Consider the following 23,575-nt stretch of genomic DNA (forward strand, 5'->3'; position numbering starts at 1 on the left):
TCCTGTCATAGAAACATAGAAAATAGGTGCAGGAGTAGGCCATTCGGCCCTTCGAGCCTGCACCGCCATTCAATATGATCATGGCTGATCATCCAACTCAGTATCCTGTACCTGCCTTCTCTCCATACCCCCTGATCCCTTTAGCCACAAGGGCCACATCTAACTCCCTCTTAAATATAGCCAATGAACTGGCCTCAACTACCTTCTGTGGCAGAGAATTCCACAGATTCACCACTCTCTGTGTGAAAAAAAACGTTCTCATCTCTTCCCCCTTATCCTTAAACTGTGACCCCTTGTTCTGGACTTCCCCAACATCGGGAACAATCTTCCTGCATCTAGCCTGTCCAACCCTTAAGAATTTTGTAAGTTTCTATAAGATCCCCATTTTGTAAGTTTCTATAAGATCCCCTAACTGAGGTTTCTATAAGAACCCCCGACAGACTAACTGGTCGGCAAGCAACCCACCCCAATCAACTTGAGGAAGCTCCTGTCTAATGCCAAAGTTAGCCTTGTCCCAATTCAGAACTTTAACTCAAGGGCTTTATCCATAATTATCTTGTCAGGCAAGATCTCCCTTTAACAAAACCATGCTGACTCGGCCTATTTTATCACGTGCTTCCAAGAACCCCGTACCTCATCCTTAATAATGGACTCTAAAATTTTACCAACCACAGAAGTCAGACTAACTGGTCAGTAATACATTTCTTTTGCATCGTTCCCTGGTTAAACAGTGAAGACACATTTGTGATTTTCCAGTCGTCTGGAATCAATCGTGGTTCTAGTGATTTTTGAATGATCGCCACTAATCCCTCCACAATCTCTACAGCCACCTCTTTCAGAAACCCTGGGATGCAGTCTAACTACCTACCTACTTTCAGGCCTTTCAATTTCCCCAAGCACCTTCTCCGTAATAGCGACCGCACTCACCTCTGCCCCGATTCTCTTGAGTTTTTGGCGCATTGCTGGTGTCTTCCATTATGAAGACTGATCCAAAAAAGTTATTCAGTTCATCCACCATTTCTTTGTTCCCCATTACGACTGTAATTTTTCAACGTCCCATGTCCACTCTTGCCTCTCTTTTACTTTTGTTATATATCTGAAAATTTGTTTGGTAACCTCTTTTATATTATTGGCTAACCTACCCTCAAATTCCACCTTTTCTCCCCTTATTGTTTTTTTAGTTGCCTTCTGGTGGTTTTCAAAAGCATCCCAATCCTCAATCCTCAAGTCCTCAAAAGCATCCCAATCCTCAAGCTAATCTTTGCCACGTTTATTGCCTTCTCTGTTGCTTTTCTGCTATGTTTGACTTCCTATGACAACCACTGTGGCCTTATTCTCCCCTTAGTATGTTTCTTCCTGGTGGTATCAGTCTAACTTGGCATCATGTTCAGCACAAACATTGTGGGCCGAAGGGCCCGTTCCTGCACTGTGCTGTTCTACGTAACAGTAATGATATGAAATCTTAGTAATGTCAGAGGTAGAATAATATATACAGCTCTCGTCAACACACGACTGCACTGGAAAGGGTATAGAGATGTTATCTGTGATGAAGTGGTTGAGTTCTGAGAAGGACTGGTCAAGTTAGGTTTATTTTCTTGGAGCACTGGAGGCTGAGGAAGAACTAATAGAGATTTTAGATTTTCTTTTAGAGATACAGCGCGGAAACAGGCCTTTCGGCCCACCGGGTCCGCGCCGCCCAGCGATCCCCACACACTAACACTATCCTACACACACTAGGGACAATTTTTACATTTGCCAAGCCAATTAACCTACACACCTATACGTCTTTGGAGTGTGGGAGGAAACCGAAGATCTCGGAGAAAACCCACGCAGGTCACGGGGAGAACGTACAAACTCCGCACAGACGGCGCCCGTAGTCAGGATCGAACCTGAGTCTCCGGAAAAACTTTTTTGGAACTGAGATGAGGAAAAACCTTTTCAGTCAGAGTTGTGAATCTGTGGAATTCTCTGCCTCAGAAGGCAGTGGAGGCCAATTCTCTGAATGCATTCAAGAGAGAGCGAGATAGAGCTCTTAAGGATAGCGGAGTCAGGGGGTATGGGGAGAGGGCAGGAACGGGGTACTGATTGAGAATAATCAGCCATGATCACATTGAATGGCGGTGCTGGCTCGAAGGGCCGAATGGCCTCCTCCTGCACCTATTGTCTATTGTCATAGAGTCACACGTCATGGAAACAGGCCTTTTGATCCAACTTGCCCATGCCTACCAAAATGCCCCAGACTTGATAGCTTATGAACAAGCCTGAAATGTTAACAAATTGAGGATATTCCATCTGCACATGGATGGTAATCGCCAGCATTGCTCACCTGTCCCAGGGGTAAAGAAACACCCCTGTTCTTCCCCAGAGGAAGCTGCCGCAGTGGTACTAAGCCCGAACCCACCACATTTGTCTCCTTCGACATTTCAACGTTCATGTCCTCCTGTGAAGTTGGACAAGTGTTCAAAAGGGTCTCAGATTGCAAACCTCCAAGTGCTCTACTGATGTATTTCATATCTGCGATAAGAGAACTACATATTCCTATCGGCACCAAATGCTGGAGTAACTCAGCGGGTCAGGCAGCATCTCGGGAGAGAAGGAATGGGTGACGTTTCGGGTCGAGACCCGCAAGGCACCGTCCTACTACTTTAGTTTAGAGATACAGCCCACCGAGTCCGCGCCGACCAGCGACCCCCGCACACTAACACTATCCTACACACACTAGGGATAATTTACAATTTTATCAAGCAAATTTAACCTAGAAAACCTGTACGTCTTTGGAATGTGGGAGGAAATTGAAGCACCCGGAGAAAACCCACGCAGGTCACGGGGAGAACGTACGAACTCTGTATAGACAAGCACCCATGGTCAGGATGGAACCCGGGTCTCCAGCACTGTAAGGCAGCAACTCTACCGCTACGCCACCGTAAGTTAACATTTGCTTAACTGGCCACATAAATGGAGACACCTCATAATTAGTTTAGAGATACAGCGCGCAAACAGGCCCTTCGGCCTACCGGGTCCGCGCCAACCAGCGATCCCAGCACATTAACACTATCCCACACCCACTAGGGACATTTTTTTTTTTTTACACACATTTACCATGCCGATTAACCTACAAAACTGTACATCTTTGGAGTGTGTGAGGAAACCGAAAATCTTGGAGAAAACCCACGCAGGTCACGGGGAGAACGTACAAACTCCGAACAGACGGCGCCCGTAGTCAGGATGGAACCCGGGTCTCTGCCGCTGCATTCGCTGTAAGGCAGCAACTCTACCGCTGCACCACCGTGACCGCCCAATAATTCTCACAATAAGATTTCTAACTAATTAAGGGGAGGTGGAAGTTGAATGGCCATGCGGCTGGGTGTTCTTTATTGTCGGTGTGCTGGTTTGAACAGGGATCAGTGTGATCAAATGCTGCTGTCTATACTAAGTGGTATGGCTTAAACTGGAGTCAGTGCAGCCAGGGAAGTTTACCTGCAATTCAGTACTGCTTTGAATGAGGTCGATCTTCAAATGCGGGTCCAAGCTGCTGTTGACGTGGAAGGAACACTTTTCGTTCCACACTGTATTTGCGAGGGGTTTGCGAGTGGTGACTTGCTCCTTCTCAAGGGATCCATCCACATTCATTAACACATTATACTGAACATTAACACCTGCAGGAGTAAAAACCAGAGAGTACATCTGAGTATAAATAGTGGTAGAGCTCCAGCTTCCTCCCACATCCCAAAGACGTGCAGGTTTGTAGTTTCTAGATGCTCTAGATGTCAACTTATTTACATCGGCGAAACCAAGCGCAGGCTCGGCGATCGCTTCGCTCAACACCTGCGCTCGGTCCGCGTTAACCAAACTGATCTCCCGGTGGCCGAGCACTTCAACTCCCCCTCACATTCCCAGTCTGACCTTTCTGTCATGGGCCTCCTCCAGTGCCATAGTGAGGCCCACCGGAAATTGGAGGAACAGCACCTCATATTTCGCCTGGGCAGCTTGCAGCCCAGCGGTATGAACATCGACTTCTCCAATTTTAGATAGTTCCTCTGTCCCTCCCGTCCCCTCCTCCTTCCCAGATCTCCCTCTATCTTCCTGTCTCCACCTATATCCTTCCTTTGTCCCGCCCCCCTGACATCAGTCTGAAGAAGGGTCTCGACCCGAAACGTCACCCATTCCTTCTCTCCCGAGATGCTGCCTGACCTGCTGAGTTACTCCAGAATTTTGTGAATAAATACCTTCGATTTGTACCAGCATCTGCAGTTATCTTCTTATACTACAGGTTTGTAGTTTAGCTGGTATCTGCAAAATTGCTTCTTGTGTGCAGGGAGTGGACGAGAAATTGGGATATCATAGAACTACTGTGAACGGGCGATCGATGGTCAGCATGGACTTGGTGGGCCAAAGGGCCTGTTTCCATGGTGTATCTTTCAATTACACCCTCTGGGAACTATCTAGATCTTTCTTTGGAGTGTGGGAGGAAACCGAAGATCTCGGAGAAAATCGAGATCTACATCTGCAGCTACAGCTATCAATAAAGTGTGAACACAAATTGACAGATTTCTAGACTGAAAACATTTGAATGTTTTAACCCTTTGTGGGTCAACATCAAAAAAGAGACTCAAGGAAGGTCAGCCATCTGTAATTTGAGACGACATGATTTGCGATTTAAGTTCAAAAATACATGTAAACTTTAGCAGAGATTTTGCTTCTTTACAGAGACTTTCATATTAAATGTTTCAAATTCATTACATCAGAGAACCCATCCTCCAAGGTGCACTGGTGATAGGTGAAGGCACTGATAAAGCACCTACATTTCACATTATTAATATGCTTTCAGCAAATCAACCACATCACTGCATGGGGTGACTGTTTATCATAAGGTCATAAGTGATAGGAACAGCATTAGGCCATTCGGCCCATCAAGTCCATTCCGCCATTCTTTCATGGCTGATCTATATCTCCGTCTTAACCCCATTAGACAATAGGCAATAGGTGCAGGAGGAGGCCATTCGGCCCTTAGAGCCAGCACCACCATTCAATGTGATCATGGCTGATCATTCTCAATTAGTACCCCGTTCCTGCCTTCTCCCCATACCCCCTGACTCCGCTATCCTTAAAAGCTCTATCTAGCTCTCTCTTGAATGCATTCAGAGAATTGGCCTCCACTGCCTTCTGAGGCAGAGAATTCCACAGATTCACAACTCTCTGACTGAAAAAGTTTTTCCTCATCTTCGTTCTAAATGGCCTACCCCTTATTCTTAAACTGTGGCCCCTGGTTCTAGACTCCCCCAACATTGGGAACATGTTTCCTGCCTCTAACGTGTCCAACCCCTTAATAATCTTATACGTTTCGATAAGATCTCCTCTCATCCTAAATTCCAGTGTATACAAGCCTAGTCGCTCCAGTCTTTCAACATATGACAGTCCCGCCATTCCGGGAATTAACCTATTAAACCTACGCTGCACGCCCTCAATAGCAAGAATATCCTTCCTCAAATTTGGAGACCAAAACTGCACACAGTACTCCAGGTCTCACCAGGGCCCTGTACAACTGCAGAAGGATCTCTTTGCTCCTATACTCAATTCCTCTTGTTATGAAGGCCAACATTCCATTGGCTTTCATAACATAACATAACAACACTTTATTGTCACTCGGCACAACACCGAGCGAAATTTCAGCAGTCACACAAAACACAGCAAAAAAGAAAAGAACACAGGACACCCGACCCCAACACAAACATCCATCACAGTGACTCCAAACACCCCCTCACTGTGATGGAGGCAACAAAACTTCCCCTCTCCTCCCCCCGCACCCACGGACAGGCAGCTCGACCCCTACCGAGGCAAACGACACGCACAGCCCCCGCAAGGGGATGGAAGGGCCCCGGGCCGAGCCGCCCCGGGCACCGAAACGTCCCGCAGCCACACCGGGCGATGTTAAGTCCAGCGGCCAAGCCACACCGGGCACTGATACGTCCCGCGGCCGCACCGGGCGATGTTAAGTCCAGCGGCCAAGCCACACCGGGCACTGAAACGTCCCGCAGCCACACCGGGCACTGAAACGTCCCGCAGCCACACCGGGCACTGAAACGTCCCGCAGCCACACCGGGCACTGAAACGTCCCGCAGCCACACCGGGCACTGAAACGTCCCGCAGCCACACCGGGCACTGAAACGTCCCGCAGCCACACCGGGCACTGAAACGTCCCGCAGCCACACCGGGCGATGTTAAATGTCCCGAGGCCGAGCCTGCGATGTTAAGGCCCACAGCCGGGCCGCGCCCCGGGGAAGAGACCCAATAAAAGAAAGGTTTCCCCCCGCCCCCCCCCACCCCACAACCCCCCACCCCCACCACACATACACAGCCAAAAACAGAAACAAAAACCATCCCACCACCGACACAAACAAAAAAAAAGAAAAAAAGACAACAGACTGCCAGAGAGCCGCAGCCGTTAGGCGCAGCCAACTCCTCTTCACTGCCTGCTGTACCTGCATGCTTCCTTTCAGTGACTGATGCACTAGGACACCCAGATCTCGTTGTACGTCCCCTTTTCCTAACTTGACACCATTCAGATAATACTCTGCCTTCCCATTCTTACCACTAAAGTGGATAACCTCACACTTATCCACATTAAACTGCATCTGCCATGCATCCGCCCACTCACACAACCTGTCCAAGTCACCCTGCTGCAACCTCATAGCATCTTCCTCACAGTTCACACTACCACCCAGCTTTGTATCATCTGCAGATTTGCTAATGTTACTTTTAATCCCTTCATCCAAGTCATTAATGTATATTGTAAATAGCTGCGGTCCCAGCACCGAGCCTTGCGGTACCCCACTAGTCACTGCCTGCCATTCTGAAAGGGACCCATTTATCCCCACTCTTTGCTTTCTGTCTGTCAACCAATTTTCTATCCATGTCAGTACCCTACCTCCAATACCATGTGCTCTAATTTTGCCCACTAATCTCCTATGTGGGACCTTGTCGAAGGCTTTCTGAAAGGCACCAGAGACCCGTTCAATCCTGACCTCGGGCACTGCCTGTGTGGAGTTTGCATGCTCTCCCTGTGATCACATGTTCCCTCCGGGTGGTCCAGTTGTCTCCCACTTCCCACGGACATGCAGGTGTGTAAGTTAATTGGCCTCTGTAAATAGCTCCAAGTGTGTCGGGGAGTGGATGCAAAGAATAACATTGAACTACTTTGAACGGGTGAACAGTTTCTACGGACAGGAGGACACAGCTTTGCAATGTGCAAAATAACCATGGATGAAATGTGGAAAAGTCTGTTCCTGGATCAAGTTGTTATGAATGCACAGCTTGTGGAAGAACAGAAGCAGATTGAAGAGTACACTTCAAACGTGAATTGGAATTCATACATTAAAAAAAAGTGGATATGCTGCAGATGGGGACTGGGACCAGTTATAGACAATAGGTGCAGGAGGAGGCCATTCGGCCCTTCGAGCCAGCACCGCCATTCAATGTGATCATGGCTGATCATCGAAACGTATAAGATTATTAAGAGGCATAGAATTCCACAGATTCACAACTCTCTGACTGAAAAAGTTTTTCCTCATCTCAGTTCTAAATGGCCTACCCCTTATTCTTAAACTGTGGCCCCTTGTTCTGGACTCCCCCAACATTGGGAACATGTTTCCTGCCTCTAACGTGTCCAACCCCTTAATAATCTTATACGTTTCGATAAGATCTCCTCTCATCCTTCTAAATTCCAGTGTTGAATACAAGCCTAGTCGCTCCAGTCTTTCAACATATGACAGTCCCGCCATTCCGGGAATTAACCTTGTAAACCTTTAGGAGACCACTGCTGGTTTATAGAGTCATACATCACAGAAACAGGCCCTTCATCCCACCTCTTTTACGGTGACCAGGATGCTCTTTGCAAGTTGTCCCATTTGCCCGTACTGGGCCCATATCCCTCTAAACCTTTCCTGTCCGTCTAGAACATAAAATATAGAGCAGTACAGCTCAAGAACAGGCCCTTCAGCCCACACTGTCTTTGCCGACCATGATGCCAAGACCATCACTTATTTGCCTGCACAAAACCCACATACCTGATCCCCCGGCTGCCAAACACTTTAATTCTCCTTCCCATTCCCACACTGACCTTTCTGTCCTAGGCCTCCTCCATTGTCAAAGTGAGGCCAAATGTAAATTGGAGGAACAGCATCTTATATTTTGCTTGGGCAGCTTACAGCCCAGTGGTATGAACATTAACTTCTCTAACTTCAAGTAACCCTTGCATTCCCCCTCTGTCTCTCCATCCCTTCCCCAGCTTCAGTCGTCTTGTTGAGTCTCATTGTCTGCGACTCGTTCTCACCTAACACACAGCCAATAATGGCCTGTTTCCTTTATCATGGTTACTTTTTTGCATATCTTTCATTTATTTGTTCTATATATCTCTACATCGCCGTCTATATCTCTCGTTTCCCTCTCCTCTGACTCTCAGTCTGAAGAAGGGTCTCGACCCAAAACGTCACCCATTCCTTTTCTCAGGCAGAGAAGCTGCCTGACCTGCTGAGTTACTCCAGCTTTTTGTATCTATCTAATGTTCAATGATAGGTTGATACTGTGCTTATAATTCACGTTATTAGTTAGTAAGTTGACAATGGGCAATATGGTGTTTGACTTGCATTATACACTGACCGATCAGCAAAACATTATGACCTGATGAGCCAAAACATTATGACCACCTGCCTAATATGCTGTTGGTCCTCCATGTGCAGCCCCATATGCAGCAGGGTGCGATGCACTGTGTATTGTGACACATTCCCTCCCATCACCACCATTAACATTTTCTGTAGACCTTCTGTCGGTTCGGACCAGACGGGATAGCCTTCGTTGCCCTAGCGCATCGATGAGCCTTGGGCGCCCAACACCCTGTCGCCGGTTTGTGGTTTGTCCCTCCTCGGACCACTGTCGGTAGGTACTCACCACTGCTGACTGGGAGCACCCCACAAGCCTTGCCGTTTCACAGATGCTCTGACCCAGTCGTCTGTCCATAACAATTTGGCCCTTGTCAAAGTCGCTCAGGTGTTTAATCTCCTGCCCATTTCTCCTGCATCCAACACATCAACTTCAAGAACTGACTGTTCACTTGCTACCTAATTATCCCACCCTTTGACAGGTGCCATTGTAACAAGATAACCAATTTTATTCACTTAGACAATAGACAATAGGTGCAGGAGGAGGCCATTCGGCCCTTCGAGCCAGCACCGCCATTCAATGTGATTATGGCTGATCATTCTCAATCAGTACCCCGTTCCTGCCTTCTCCCCATACCCCCTGACTCCGCTATCCTTAAGAGCCCTATCTAGCTCTCTCTTGAATGCATTCAGAGAATTGGCCTCCACTGCCTTCTGAGGCAGAGAATTCCACAGATTCACAACTCTCCTCATCTCAGTTCTAAATGGCCTACCCCTTATTCCTAAACTGTGGCCCCTTGTTCTGGACTCCCCCAACATTGGGAACATGTTTCCTGCCTCTCACTTCACCCGTCGGCGGTCATAATGTTTTGGCTGATGATGTTTATGGTCCTGATGGTCATGATGTTTAGGCCGGGCTCCGTTGACTTGCTTTGCTGTTTGTCAATAAATGTCTCTGCTTCACTTACCTGTGCCTGCCACGTGGACATTGTGGGCATTCATCACGCTCGTGCGCACGCAAGTACAGGGCTGGGCCTACTCCAGGGTGAGAAAGAAGAGTCAGCTCAGCATTACACCATCCAGTCTAACAGAAAAAGGCTTAAGTAAGTCACTGCAGTGTTCCCAGGCATGGGAGTGAGGTCAAAAAACAAGAGAGGACGGGGGTTAAAATTTACACACAAAATTACCCGTTTCAAGCCTCTTTTAGTGCATTTCAAAGTAAAAACAGACATTACAAAATAATGTCAATATGTCACAGTACACTAATAACATTTTGAAGTAAATTTGCACATTCATTGATAATCAGCCCAAAAAGGTGGTAATTGACTTTTCTGCTGTGTTTTATATTTTAGCCCTGTCTTAATTTATTTAGTTATATAATCTTGCACTTAAATTTAATATTTACACATTACAGTTCCACCACTGATTTTCTGACACTCTTGGTTCCAGAGCTTTGCTGGTTTATCCAGCCGGCCAAGGAAGTCGGCTATGGGGGTAGATGTGCTGGCTCCAGCTGGGCTGGAGTTCCAGAGACCCGGCCGCAGGTTGCAAATTCAACCCACCGATCGGCCGTGGAATTCCCGATGAGGTCGGGATTGGCTGCCGTGCCCAGCCAAGGTGCCACATTTCCGGGGAGACTTCCATGGCGCGCGGGGGGGGGGGATTTCTCGCGGAACCCCTAGCGACCTCTAGCGGAACCTAGTGTTCATTACAAGTCTATACAGCGGTTGTTTTGTTTTCGATCCGATTTCTCCGTTTATTTGGCAAAGTGAAAAACGCGGAAACCATGCAAAAAAACACGGAAAATGGATTTAAATAACGCAGAAATCCGCGGAAAATTCACATGCCTGGTTCCATTTCCTACAGGATTCACTGCATTGCATATGCTTGGAAACGTTGGCCCATGGTACCTAGGCTGAAGCACGACTTCAGCAAGTTACAACACCTTCCCCACCACAAGGGCAAGTTAACTCTCACATGAAGCTCACTGCAGATGAATCTTGGGTCTGAGGACATTTTGTGGGAAAAAAACCCTGCCCTGTGATGAGCGTGAAGGCTTCGAAACATCTTACATTTGCAATTCCCATGTCACAGGCAATAGATTAAATGACAGTAAGATGTTTGACTGCGAGCTCCAGGGATTTCAGGGCAATTGACCATAGAGTCGAGTGGAATATGAAGGTCTTGTGCGAGAGAGAACCTGGTTCAAAGGCCACAGTGAAAGCTGAAGTGCTGGAACTTTGTAACAAAATTAAATAGCAAATGGGGTCAACAAATGATCAAATAAGCAAATGATCAGATAGATCCGAGGACACTGTGGGAAGCTAGAGAGGAACTTGCAGGAGCCCTGCCTGAGATTTACGAGTCGTCATTAAACACAAGTGAGGTGCCAGAAGACTGGAGGGTGGCAAAGGTTGCTCTTTAATTCAAGAAGGACTGCAGAGAACAGGCCTGGGAACTACAGGCAGGTGATTGGAAAGTTATTAGAGAGCATTCTGAGGGATAAAATATACTTACATTTAGATGGACAAGGACTGATTAGGGATGGTTTTGTACGTGGGAGGCAGAAAAGGGAAACACTCAGACCCAATATGTAGGAGAGAAAGAAGGGAAAAGAAATAAACTGAGAATAAGAAATGATGGGTCCCTTAAATGTGTATATTTTAATGCTAGGAGCATTGTAAGAAAGGTGGATGAGCTTACAGCCTGGATTGACATCTGGAAGTATGATGTTGTGGCGATCAGTGAAACATGGTTGCAGGAGGGTTGCGATTGGCAATTAAATATTCCAGGATTTCATTGTTTCAGATGTGATAGAATCGGAGGGGCAAGAGGTGGGGGTGTTGCATTGCTTGTCAGGGAGGATATCACAGCAGTGCTTTGGCAGGACAGACTAGAAGGCTCGATTAAGGAGGCTGTTTGGGTGGAACTCAGAAATGAGAAAGGTTTAGCAACACTTATAGGGGTGTATTATAGACCGCCAAATAGGGAACGAGAATTGGAAGAGCAAATATGTAAGGAGATAGCAGATATTAGTAGTAAGCACAGAGTGGTGATTGTGGGTGATTTCAATTTTCCGTATATAGACTGGGAATCACATTCTGTTAAAGGGCTGGATGGTTTGGAGTTTGTAAAATGTGTGCAGGATAGTTTTTTGCAGCAATACGTAGAGGTGCCTACCAGAGAAGGGGCAGTGTTGGACCTCCTGTTAGGAAATGAGATGGGTCAGGTGACGGAGGTATGTGTTGAGGAGCACTTTGGGTCTAGTGATCATAATGCCATTAGTTTCAATATCATTATGGAGAAGGTCAAATCTGGACCAAGGGTTGAGATTTTGGATTGGAGAAAGGCTAATTTTGAGGAGATGAGAAAGGATTTAAAAGGAGTGAAATGGAAATTGTTGTTTTATGAAAAGGATATAATAGAGAAATGGAGGATATTTAAAGGTGAAATTTTGAGAGTACAGAGTCTTTATGTCCCTGTTCGGTGGAAAGGAAAGAATAATAATTTGAAAGAGCCGTGGTTTACCAGGGAAATTGGACACTTGGTTCGGAAAAAGAGGGAGATATACAATAAATATAAGCGGCAGGGAGTAAATGAGGTTCTTGAGGAATATAAAGAATGTAAAAGGAATCTTAAAAAGGAAATTAGAAAAGCGAAAAAAAGATATGAGGCTGCTTTGGCAAGTAATGTAAAAGTAAACCCCAAGGGGTTCTACAGATATGTCAATAGCAAAAGGATAGTGAGGGATAAAATTGGTCCATTAGAGAGTCAGAGTGGACAGCTATGTGCGGAGCCGGAAGAAATGGGGGAGATATTAAACAATTTCTTTTCTTCGGTATTTACCGAGGAGAAGGATATTGAATTATGTGAGGTAAGCGAAACAAGTAGAGTAGTGATGGAAATTAGGAGGATTAAAGAAGAGGAGGTACGGACACTTTTGAAAAATATAAAAGTGGATAAGTCTCCAGGTCCTGATAGGATATTCCCTAGGACATTGAGGGAAGTTAGTGCAGAAATAGCAGGGGCTATGACGGAAATATTTCAAACGTCATTAGAAACGGGGATGGTGCCGGAAGATTGGCGCATTGCGCATGTTGTGCCTTTGTTTAAAAAAGGTTCTAAAAGTAAACCTAGCAATTATAGACCTATTAGTTTGACGTCTGTGGTGGGAAAATTAATGGAAAAGATACTTAGGGACAATATATATAATTATTTGGATAATCAAGGCCTGATTAGAAACAGTCAACATGGATTTGTGCCTGGAAGGTCATGTTTGACTAATCTTCTTGAATTTTTTTGAAGAGGTTACCAGGGAAATTGATAAGGGCAAGGCTGTGGATGTTGTCTATATGGACTTCAGTAAGGCATTTGACAAGGTTCCACATGGAAGGTTGATTAAGAAGGTTAAATCGTTGGGTATTAATAGTGAGGTTGCAAGATGGATTCAACAATGGCTGAATGGGAGATACCAGAGGGTAACGGTTGACAATTGTATGTCAGGTTGGAGGCCAGTGTCTAGTGGAGTGCCCCAAGGATCTGTGTTGGGTCCACTGTTGTTTGTCATTTACATTAATGATCTGGATGATGGTGTGGCAAATTGGATTAGTAAATATGCAGATGATACTAAGATAGGTGGAGTAGTTGATAGTGAGGTAGATTTTCAAAGTCTACAGAGAGACTTGGGCCTTTTGGAAGGGTGGGCTGAAAGATGGCAGATGGAGTTTAATGCTGATAAGTGTGAGGTGCTGCATTTTGGTAGGACAAATCAAAATAGGACGTACAGGGTAAATGGTAGGGAATTGAGGAATGCAGTGGAACAGAGGGATCTGGGAATAACTGTGCATTGTTCCCTGAAGGTGGAATCTCATGTGGATAGGGTGGTGAAGAAGGCGTTTGGTATGCTTGCCTTTATAAATCAGAGCATCGAGTATAGAAGTTGGGATGTAATGTTAAAATTGTACAGGGCATTGGTGAGGCCGAATCTGGAGTATGGTGTGCAGTTCTGGTCGCCAAATTATAGGAAGGATGTCGACAAAATGGAGAGGGTACAGAGGAGATTTACTAGAATGTTGCCTGGGTTTCAGCATTTAGGCTACAGAGAGAGGTTGAACAGGTTGGGTCTTTATTCTTTGGAGCGTAGAAGGTTGAGGGGGGACTTGATAGAGGTTTTTAAAATTTTGAGAGGGACGGACAGAGTTGACGTGGGTAGGCTTTTCCCTTTGAGAGTGGGGAAGATTCCAACAAGGGGACATAGCTTCAGAATTGAGGGACAAAGGTTTAGGGGTAACATGAGGGGGAACTTCTTTACTCAGAGGGTTGTAGCTGTATGGAATGGGCTTCCGGCGGAAGTGGTGGAGGCTGGCTCGATTTTATTATTTAAGAGTAAATTGGATAGGTATATGGATAGGAGGGGATTAGAGGGTTATGGTCTGAGTGCAGGTAGATGAGACTAGGTCAGGGCGAATGGTCGGCGTGGACTGGTAGGGCCGGACAGGCCTGTTTCCGTGCTGTAGTTGTTATATGTTATATGTTATATGTATCTCACGAATCTGATTGAGTTTTTTTAAGATACGACCAAAATGGTTGATGAGTGTAAAGCTGTAGAAGTTGTCTACATGGATTTCAGAAAGGCATTCAACAAGGTTCCGCATTGTAGGCTGTTCCAGAAGGTTAGATCCCATGGGATCCAAGGAAAGCTCGATGAATGGATACTAATTGGCTTCATGCGTGATGGTGGAAGGTCGCTTATTAGATTGGAGGCTTGTGTCCAGAACCAGGGGCCACAGTTTAAGAATAAGGGGTAGGCCATTTAGAACTGAGATGAGGAAAAACTTTTTCAGTCAGAGAGTTGTGAATCTGTGGAATTCTCTGCCTCAGAAGGCAGTGGAGGCCAATTCTCTGAATGCATTCAAGAGAGAGCTAGATAGAGCTCTTAAGGATAGCGGAGTCAGGGGGTTTGGGGAGAAGGCAGGAACGGGGTACTGATTGAGAATGATCAGCCATGATCACATTGAATGGCGGTGCTTTCTCGAAGGGCCGAATGGCCTCCTCCTGCTCCTATTGTCTATTGTCTATTGACCAGTGGTGTGCCTCAGTATTCAGTGCTGGCCCCATTGCTATTTGTCATTTATATCAATGATTTGGATGACATGGTTGATTAGCAAGTTTGCAGGTGGCAATAAAGTGGGTGGTTCTGAAGATAGAGAAGATGGTTGTCAAAAATTGCAGCAGGATCTGGATCGGTTGGGCAGGTGGGCTGAGGAATGATTGATGGCATTTAACACAGAGAAATGTGAGGTGTTGCATTTTGGAAAGTCTAATATGGGCAGGACCCACACAGTGAATGGTGAGCTTCTGGGGAATGTTGTAGGGCAGAGGGATCTAGTGGTGCAGGTGCATGGTTCCTTGAAAGTGGTGTCACAGGCTGAGCACTTCAACTCCCCCTCCCCCTCCCCCTCCCCCTCCCAGTCTGACCTTTCTGTCATGGGCCTCCTCCAGTGCCATAGTGAGGCCCACCGGAAATTGGAGGAACAGCACCTCATATTTCACCTGAGCAGCTTGCAGCCCAGTGGTATGAACATCGACTTCTCCAACTTTAGATAGTTCCTCTGTCCCTCTCTTCCCTTCCCCCTTCCCAGATCTCCCTATCTTCCTGTCTCCACCTATATCCTTCCTTTCTCCCGTCCCCCTGACATCAGTCTGAAGAAGGGTCTCGACCCGAAACGTCACCCATTCCTTCTCTCCCGAGGTGCTGCCTGACCTGCTGAGTTACTCCAGCATTTTGTGAATAAACACCTTCGATTTGGACCAGCATCTGCAGTTATTTTCTTATATACCTCTCCGTGGATTGTCACCTTGTCGTGATGGAGAAGCTTGTGTGGTCCTGAGATCCTGAGAGCGATGCCATTTGGAGCCACGCTCGTGGTAGGGTCACCCATGGCGGTAAGGTTGAGGGGGAGGTCCCTGACAAAGAGCAATCCAACAAAGACCTCAACGGTGGAACAGGCGGAGGGAGGATGATGGCTGACTTTAGTGGAGCGTCACAATGGCTGGGAAGGCGGATGGATGAAGGCTGCAGCAGAAAAGGGTCCCCGGTCGTCTTGGACTCCGTGCCACTGGATCCTGACCCAGATCTGTCAAGGACCGTGTGGTGGCTGTCTGTGCACCAGTCTCCCCATGTTAAACAAAGTCACGCACAGGCGTCCGACCCTAAGGAGAGGACAGTCATACTCGCTTCCAGTGAGCGCCGATGATGAGAAGTATATAAAGTTGTGATAAGTAGGAAAGAAAACTGCAGATGCTGGTTTAAATCGCAGATAGACACAAAATGCTGGAGTAACTCAGCGGGTCAGGCTGCATCTCAGGAGAGAAGGAATGGGTGACGTTTCATGTCGAGACCCTTCTTCAGACAGATGTCAGGGGGGCGGGACAAAGGAATGCACAGCGGCCTTTGTCCAGAGTAAGAGAATCGAGGGCCAGAGTGCATAGGTTTAAGGTGAAGGGATAAAGATTTAATAGGAATCTGCGGGGTAACTTTTTCACACACAGGGTGGTGGGTGTACGGAACGGGCTGCCAGAAGAGGTAGTTGAGGCAGGGACTATCCCAACGTTTAAATAACAGTTAGACAGGTACATGGATAGGGCAGGTTTGGAGGGATATGGGCCAAACGCGGACAGGTGGGACTAGTGTAGCTGGGACATGTTGGCCGATGTGGGCAAATTGGGCCGAAGGGCCTGTTTCCACGCTGTATCACTACGACCGTGACTGGATAGTCCTGAAGTATAAGTGACTGGGACAAAACATTGAACAGTTGGTGTGAATTTCTGGACAAGTTCAATATTGGAACTATATCTGCAAACATCCGGTGAGTATTGGAGGGAAAGAAGAAGTTGAACTAATTATGTTACTGGTTTATGGGAGATGGCTGTGGCTGGCAACGTAATCAGCTGTCCATTCTTGGTCACTTCAAGGACAGGCAAGAGTCAGCCATATTTGATTTGTGCTTGTTTTGTTAGAGTTGTCTCTATAACCCGACGGTTGGCAGGCAAATGGTGATTTGAGCTAAATCCAGCGAATTGCAGTTAAAACGCCAACTTACCACAATCACACCGTTGGTGATAATCTCGTTTGGAGGATCGTCACTGCAAAGACAGAACAAGGTTGTTGAGAGTTAAGAGTTTACAGAGTTTAGAGATACAGCGCGGAAACAGGCCCTTTTGGCCCACCGGGCCCGAGCCGACTGTAGATTAGTGCGTAAAAAAATAAATTTAAAAAAAAGCTTTTGTAGTTTAGCCCCTTTAGCTTTTGAGTGACCACTGCTTGCGAGATTCGGGTTAGTGTAAGTGGAACGTTGTAGTATTTGTCTGGCCAGTCGCGCTTAATGACGGAGGTTAGCAACTGTAGGGCACTGTTAACAGCAGTGTGGGCAACCAGGTCCTCCAGGCAGGACGAAGGGTTAAAAGACACACAGGTCACTCAAAAGCTAAAGGGGCGTAACTACAAAAGCATGGCGCATAACATGAGTGACACCATTACACTAATCTACACCCACCAGCGATCCCCGTACACTAACACTATCCTACACCCACTGGGATACAAAGATGGGTGGAAGGGTAGGAAGCGTAGAGAAAATAGGGACTCTGCAGAAGGACTTGGGAGAGTGGGCAGAGAAGAGGCAGATGGAATACAGCGTAGCAAAGTGTGGAGTCATGCATTTTGGTCGTAGGAATAAAGGCGTAGACTGTTTTTTAAATGGGGGGAGAATTCAGAAATCGGAGGCGCAAAAGGACTTGGGAATGCTGGTGCAGGGTTCCCAAAAAGTTAATCTGCAAGTCGAATTAGTAATAAGGATCCAAATGCAATACTAGCATTTATTTCATGAGGACTAGAATATAAAAACAGGGATGTAATGCTGGGGCTTTATAAGCTACTGGTCAGACAGTATTTGGAACATTGAGACCAGTTTGGGCCCTATACCTGAGGAAGGAGAGGGTCAAGAGGAGGTTTATAAGAATGATTCCAGGAATGAGTGGGTTAACATACGATGAGCGTTTGACAGCACTGGGCCCCGCTGGAGTTTAGAAGGATGAGGGGGGGACCTCATTGAAAGGCTTGGATAGAGTGGATGTGGAGAGGATGTTTCCACAAGTGGAAGAGTCCACGACTAGAGGCCATAGCCTCAGAATAAAAGGAAGTACCCTTAGAAAGGTGATGAGAAGGGATTTCTTTAGTCAGAGGGTGGTGAATCTGTGGACAATTTACAGAAGCCAGTTAACCTCTCAACCTGCACGTTTTTGGAACGTTTGAAACTGGAGCACCTGGAGAAAACCCACACGGTCATAGGGAGAACGTGCAAACTCTACACAGACAGCGTCCGAGGTCAGGATCAAACCCAGGTCTCTGGAGTTGAGAGGCACCAACTCTACCACTACGCAGATCAAAGTGATCCTTCCCATCACAATTCCCTTGCTTGCTCATCCATCCCCACCTTTCGTAAGGCAACCCCAGGTGGGGCAATAACTGTCCTTTCATTTCTTCCACTCCCTCCTTCCGGGACTGAAAGTCTTTCCAGGTAAAACACCAATGATTCACCAGTACGTCTTCCAGTCTGGTGCACTGCACTCAGTGTTCACCCTACACTGGAGGAACCAAATGCAGGCTGGGTGATTGCTCGGTGGAACAACCAAAATCTCAGTCGTCTGCCACTCTAATTCACCACCCCACTCCCACTCTGTGCTTGTGGTCTCCTGCAGTGCCGTAACGAGGTCCAATACAAGGCCTGAGGAACAACACCTCGTCTTCCGCACTGGAGCAATGATCAGCCATGGTCCATATTGAATGGCGGTGCTGGCTCGAAGGGCGTCCTCCTGCACCTATTTTCTATGTTTATAAGACTCAATATCAAATACCACTCTCCAATTTTAGACAACTCTCTCACTTTCCATTTGTATCAGACTGCCCATGTTTGCCTGCCATCCTTCTTGTACATACTGCCCTACTGAATAAAGGCTCCTTTTTAACGCCCGTATTTTTCCCTTGGTTTCACCACCACTCATGAACCCAACCCCAATCTTCTCTGCTAGCGAGACTAAGAAGCTCTTCCTCTTTCTCCGTTCCGATGAAGGATCCACCACTTGTCATGTTCTCCGTTCCTATTTCCACATATGCTGCCTGACCTGTGGGCATTTCCAGTTTTCCTGTATTTATTTTGAATTTCTGCTATCTGCAGGTTTGTGTTAATTATAATTGAAATAACAGTCTGTAAACAGTCACTAATGTCCCCTTGATTGAATCCTCAGAAATATAATGTTGAAACTCACGATTTTTCTAAATGAAACTCCACTTGCAGTTGTTGGTTATCCTGAAAGGAACAGGTTTAAATACAATGAGATTCTGGCACTGAGTTATTAACTTTCTATTATTAACAGAACTATTAATGATAGCGGAGGCAGGGGGTATGGGGAGGGGGAAGGAACGGGGTACTGATTGTGGATGATCAGCCATGATTACATTGAATGGCGGTGCTGGCTCAAAGGGCCGAATGGCATACTCCTGCACCTATTGTCTATTGTCTATAGATAGGAGCAGAATTAGGCCATTCGGCCCCTCAAGTCTGGTCTGCCATTCAATCATGGCTGGTCTATCTCTCCCTCCTGACCCCATTCTCCTTCCTTCTCCCCATAACCCCTGACACCTGCTGTTCACCCCTGCTGTTGGCAGGCGGATGAGCCGGGAATCGTAATGACTGTACGTTAACATTTCAACAGTCTACAAACCCACCGTTCGGAAATATCAAAGGCCCAGCCTCTGCCTGCCAGGTGACCTCCTTGCCTCCCTTCTCAATGAAGCTCCACGTGTTCCCCAGCTCCCCTTCCCACTTACCAACACCCCACTTCCCATTTATTGCTCCAGCTCTTCCACTCCCCAGTACCCACGCTCTCCCTCCCACTTTTTAGACCCCCAGTTCTTCTGTTAATAGACAATAGACAATAGGTGCAGGAGGAGGCCATTTGGCCCTTCGAGCCAATACCGCCATTCAATGTGATCATGGCTGATCATTCTCAATCAGTACCCCGTTCCTGCCTTCTCCCCATACCCCCTGACTCCGCTATCCTTAAGAGCTCTATCTAGCTCTCTCTTGAATGCATTCAGAGAATTGGCCTCCACTGCCTTCTGAGGCAGAGAATTCCACAGATTCACAACTCTGTGACTGAAAAAGTTTTTCCTCATCTCAGTTCTAAATGTAATGACTAAATGTGTTCTCTTCCCACTCGCTGGCACCACAGTTGTCTTCTTTTTCAACTTGCCTTCATTGGTCAAGGCATTGAGTGCACAGTAAGAGTCAGGAAGACCTTTGTAAGACTCTGGTTCGGCCGCACGTGGAGTATTGCTAGCAGTACTAGCCGCCCTAACGCAGGAAGGATTGGCAGGCTTTGGGGAGGCCGCAGAAGAGGTTTACCGGAATTATGACCCGGATTAGAGAATATTAGTTACAAGGAGAGATTGGACAAACTTGGGCTGTTTTCTCTGGAACACTGGAGTTTGAGGGGAGACCAGTTGCAAGTATATACAGGTACGAGAGGCATAGATAGGGTAGACAGATAGGGTAGACAGTCAGAACCTTCAGCCTAGGGTGGAAATGTCAACAACGAGAGAACAAAGTCTAGAAGGATGAGAGGGGATCTTATCGAAACGTATAGGATTATTAAGGGGTTGGACACGTTAGAGGCAGGAAACATGTTCCCAATGTTGAGGGAGTCCAGAACCAGGGGCCACGGTTTAAGAATAAGGGGTAGGCCATTTAGAACGGAGATGAGGAAAAAAAAATTCAGTCAGAAAGTTGTGAATCTGTGGAATTCTCTGTCTCAGAGGGCAGTGGAGGCCAATTCTCTGAGTGCATTCAAGAGAGAGCTAGATAGAGCTCTTAAGGATAGCGGAGTCAGGGGGTATGGGGAGAAGGCAGGAACGGGGTACTGATTGAGAATGATCAGCCATAATCACATTGAATGGCGGTGCTGGCTCAAAGGGCCGAATGGCCTACTCCTGCATCTATTGTCTATAAAGCTTTAAGGTGAAAGGGGGAATTAAAGTTTAAAGGAGATTTGCATGGCAAGTGTTTTATCCCCTCACACAGAGGGTGGTGGGAGGGAGCCTGGAGCGGGCTGCCAGGAGTGGTCGTGGAGGCAGATACATCCAGCGGCACAGAACGCCTACTACTTCGCTTGGCCATGCCGACTCTCCAACACCGCCAGAACAGGCTTTAATGGCCAGCTGCACTTAGTGCAACTTGGGCTCCGTAAATGGAGCCAAAACTTGCCGATTCTTGTATATCGTCTCCGTGGACTATTTCTATACACTTATTCACAAAATGCTGGAGTACCTCAGCAGGTTAGGCAGCATCTCAGGAGAGAAGGAATGGGTGACGTTTCGGGTCGAGACCCTTCTTCAGACTGATGTCAGGGGGGCGGGACAAAGGAAGGATATAGGTGGAGACAGGAAGATAGAGGGAGAACTGGGAAGGGGGAGGGGAAGATATCTGGGAAAGGGAAGGGGAAGAAATGTCACCCATTCCTTCTCTCCTGAGATGCTGCCTGACCTGCTGAGTTACTGCAGCATTTTGTACCAGCATCTGCAGTTATTACATTTCTATACACATTGTACTTAATTTACAATTGTGCCTATGTATAGTAATACTTTACCGAGCTGTATGCAAAAAAAGAATTTCACTGAAGCTCAGTATATGTGACAATGAAGAATAATAGACAATAGGTGCAGGAGTAGGCCATTCGGCCCTTCGAGCCAGCACCACCATTCACCGTGATCATGGCTGATCATCCACAATCAGTACCCCGTTCCTGCCTTCTCCCCATATCCCTTGACTCCGCTATCATTAAAAGTATCTAACTCTCTCTTGAAAGCATCCAGGGAATTGGCCTCCACTGCCTTCTGAGGCAGAGAGTTCCACAGATTCACAACTCTCTGAGTGAAAAGGTTTTTCCTCATCTCTGTTCTAAATGGCCTACCCCTATTCTTAAACTGTGGCCCCTGGTTCTGGACTCCCCCAACATTGGGAACATGTTTCCTGCCTCTTGCGTGTCCAATCCCTTGATGATCTTGTATGTTTCAATAAAATCCCCTCTCATCCTTCTAAATTCCAGAGTATACAAGCCCAGTCGCTCCAGTCTTTCAATACGACAGTCCCGCCATCCTGGGAATTAACCTAGTGAACTTACGCTGCATTCCTTCAATAACAAGAATGTCCTTCCTCAAGGAACCTTTGAGATAGACACATGGATATGGAGGGAATGGAGAGTGATGGATCACATGCAGGCAGATGAAGTTATGTTATCTTGAAATTAGATTACCATGATCGATACAGATATTGTGGGCCGAAGGACCTGCCCTGGTGCTGACTTTTTTATTCTAAATTAAATAGGAGTCCAGTATAGACACAAAATGCTGGAGCAACTCAGACTGAAGAAGGGTCTCGACCCGAAACATCACCCATTCCTTCTCTCTAGAGATGCTGCCTGACCCGCTGAGTTACTCCAGCATTTTGTGTCTATCTTCCATTTAAACCAGCATCTGCAGTTCCTTCCTACACACAGGGAGGAGCCCAGTTGCCTATAAATTTACTGGATTCACAGGAAATATTATATTACTGCGTAAAGTCTAAAAGCAAGCAGATTAAAACTGCGTACGAAAGAACTGCAGATGCTGGTTTAAATCAAAGGGAGACACAAAACGCTGGAATCTTCAGTCTGAAGAAGGGTCTCGACCCGAAACGTCACCCATTCCTTCTCTCCAGAGATGCTGCCTGTCCTGCTGAGATACTCCAGCATTTTGTGTCCACCTTCGAATTAAAACTGGGTTGGGGCAAGGTATAACATCCGACAGTGTGGAAAATTTGCTGGTCCAGTGATATCAAAGTCCTGAGTGTGCCAGGTAATGAGATTATTGGAGTCTTCACTGGGATGCTGCCTGGTTTGGAGGCTGTAGTTAAAAGGAGAGAATTACTTTACTTTAGAGATACAGTGCAGAAACAGACCCTTTGGCCCACCGAGTCCACACTAACCAGTTATCACCCTGTACACTAACTAACAGTATCCTACACACTAGGGACAATTTACTATTTTACCGAAGCCAATTAACCTACAAACCTGTACATCTTTGTTTGGTTTTAGTTTAATTTAGATCAGAGATACAGCGCGGAAATAGGCCCTTCGATCCCCGCACATTAACACTACCCGACACACACTAGGGACAATTTACACTTTTAATTAACCTACAAACCTGTACGTCTTTGGAGTGTGGGAGGAAACAGAAGATCTCGGGGAAAACCCACGCAGGTCACGGGGAGAACGTACAAACTCCGTACAGACAGCACCCGTGGTCAGGATCAAACGCGGGTCTCTGCCGCTGTAAGGCAGCGACTCTAACACTGCACCACTGTGCCGATAGATAGGCTTAACCTCACTGGAACATCAGAAGTTGAGGGGTAACCTTATAAGTTTATTAAATTGTGATATCATGAGAGGTAGAGTCATAGAGGGGAGATACATTTCCTCCCGGTGGATGCAACAAGGACTACAAACCATCATGGCTGCCAGCAAAAGACTACAAAACCCATAGTCAGCAGGGCTGCCTGCCCTGCTGATACTGATTGCTGCTGACACTGATTGCTGCTGACACTGATTGCTGCTGACACTGATTGCTGCTGACACTGATTGCGGCTGACACTGATTGCTGCTGACACTGATTGCTGCTGACACTGATTGCTGCTGACACTGATTGCTGCTGACACTGATTGCTGCTGACACTGATTGCTGCCTAGCTGAACCAGATGAGCTGATTGCCTCAGTGAGAGCTAAAAGGGAACGGAAGCAGTGTATTTAAAAAGAGAGACAACGACTGGAGC

General features: G+C 46.7%; 1 protein-coding gene across 1 annotated transcript in view; it reads right to left on the reverse strand.

Moving 5' to 3' along the window:
- The window catches only part of LOC144597150 (cytosolic phospholipase A2 zeta-like), a 75,985-nt gene that overhangs the window by 35,696 nt on the left and 16,714 nt on the right, over positions 1–23,575 (reverse strand). Inside the window, exons 6-10 of the mRNA XM_078406093.1 lie at positions 18,978–19,018; positions 16,757–16,799; positions 9,623–9,689; positions 3,478–3,656; positions 2,327–2,440 (exon numbers count right to left, since the gene is read on the reverse strand). Of these exons, the coding sequence (XP_078262219.1) occupies positions 2,327–2,440; positions 3,478–3,656; positions 9,623–9,689; positions 16,757–16,799; positions 18,978–19,018 (444 nt within the window). The remainder of the gene's footprint in view (positions 1–2,326; positions 2,441–3,477; positions 3,657–9,622; positions 9,690–16,756; positions 16,800–18,977; positions 19,019–23,575) is intronic.

This window comes from Rhinoraja longicauda, chromosome 10, assembly GCF_053455715.1.
Source record: "Rhinoraja longicauda isolate Sanriku21f chromosome 10, sRhiLon1.1, whole genome shotgun sequence".
NCBI lineage: Eukaryota > Metazoa > Chordata > Chondrichthyes > Rajiformes > Arhynchobatidae > Rhinoraja > Rhinoraja longicauda.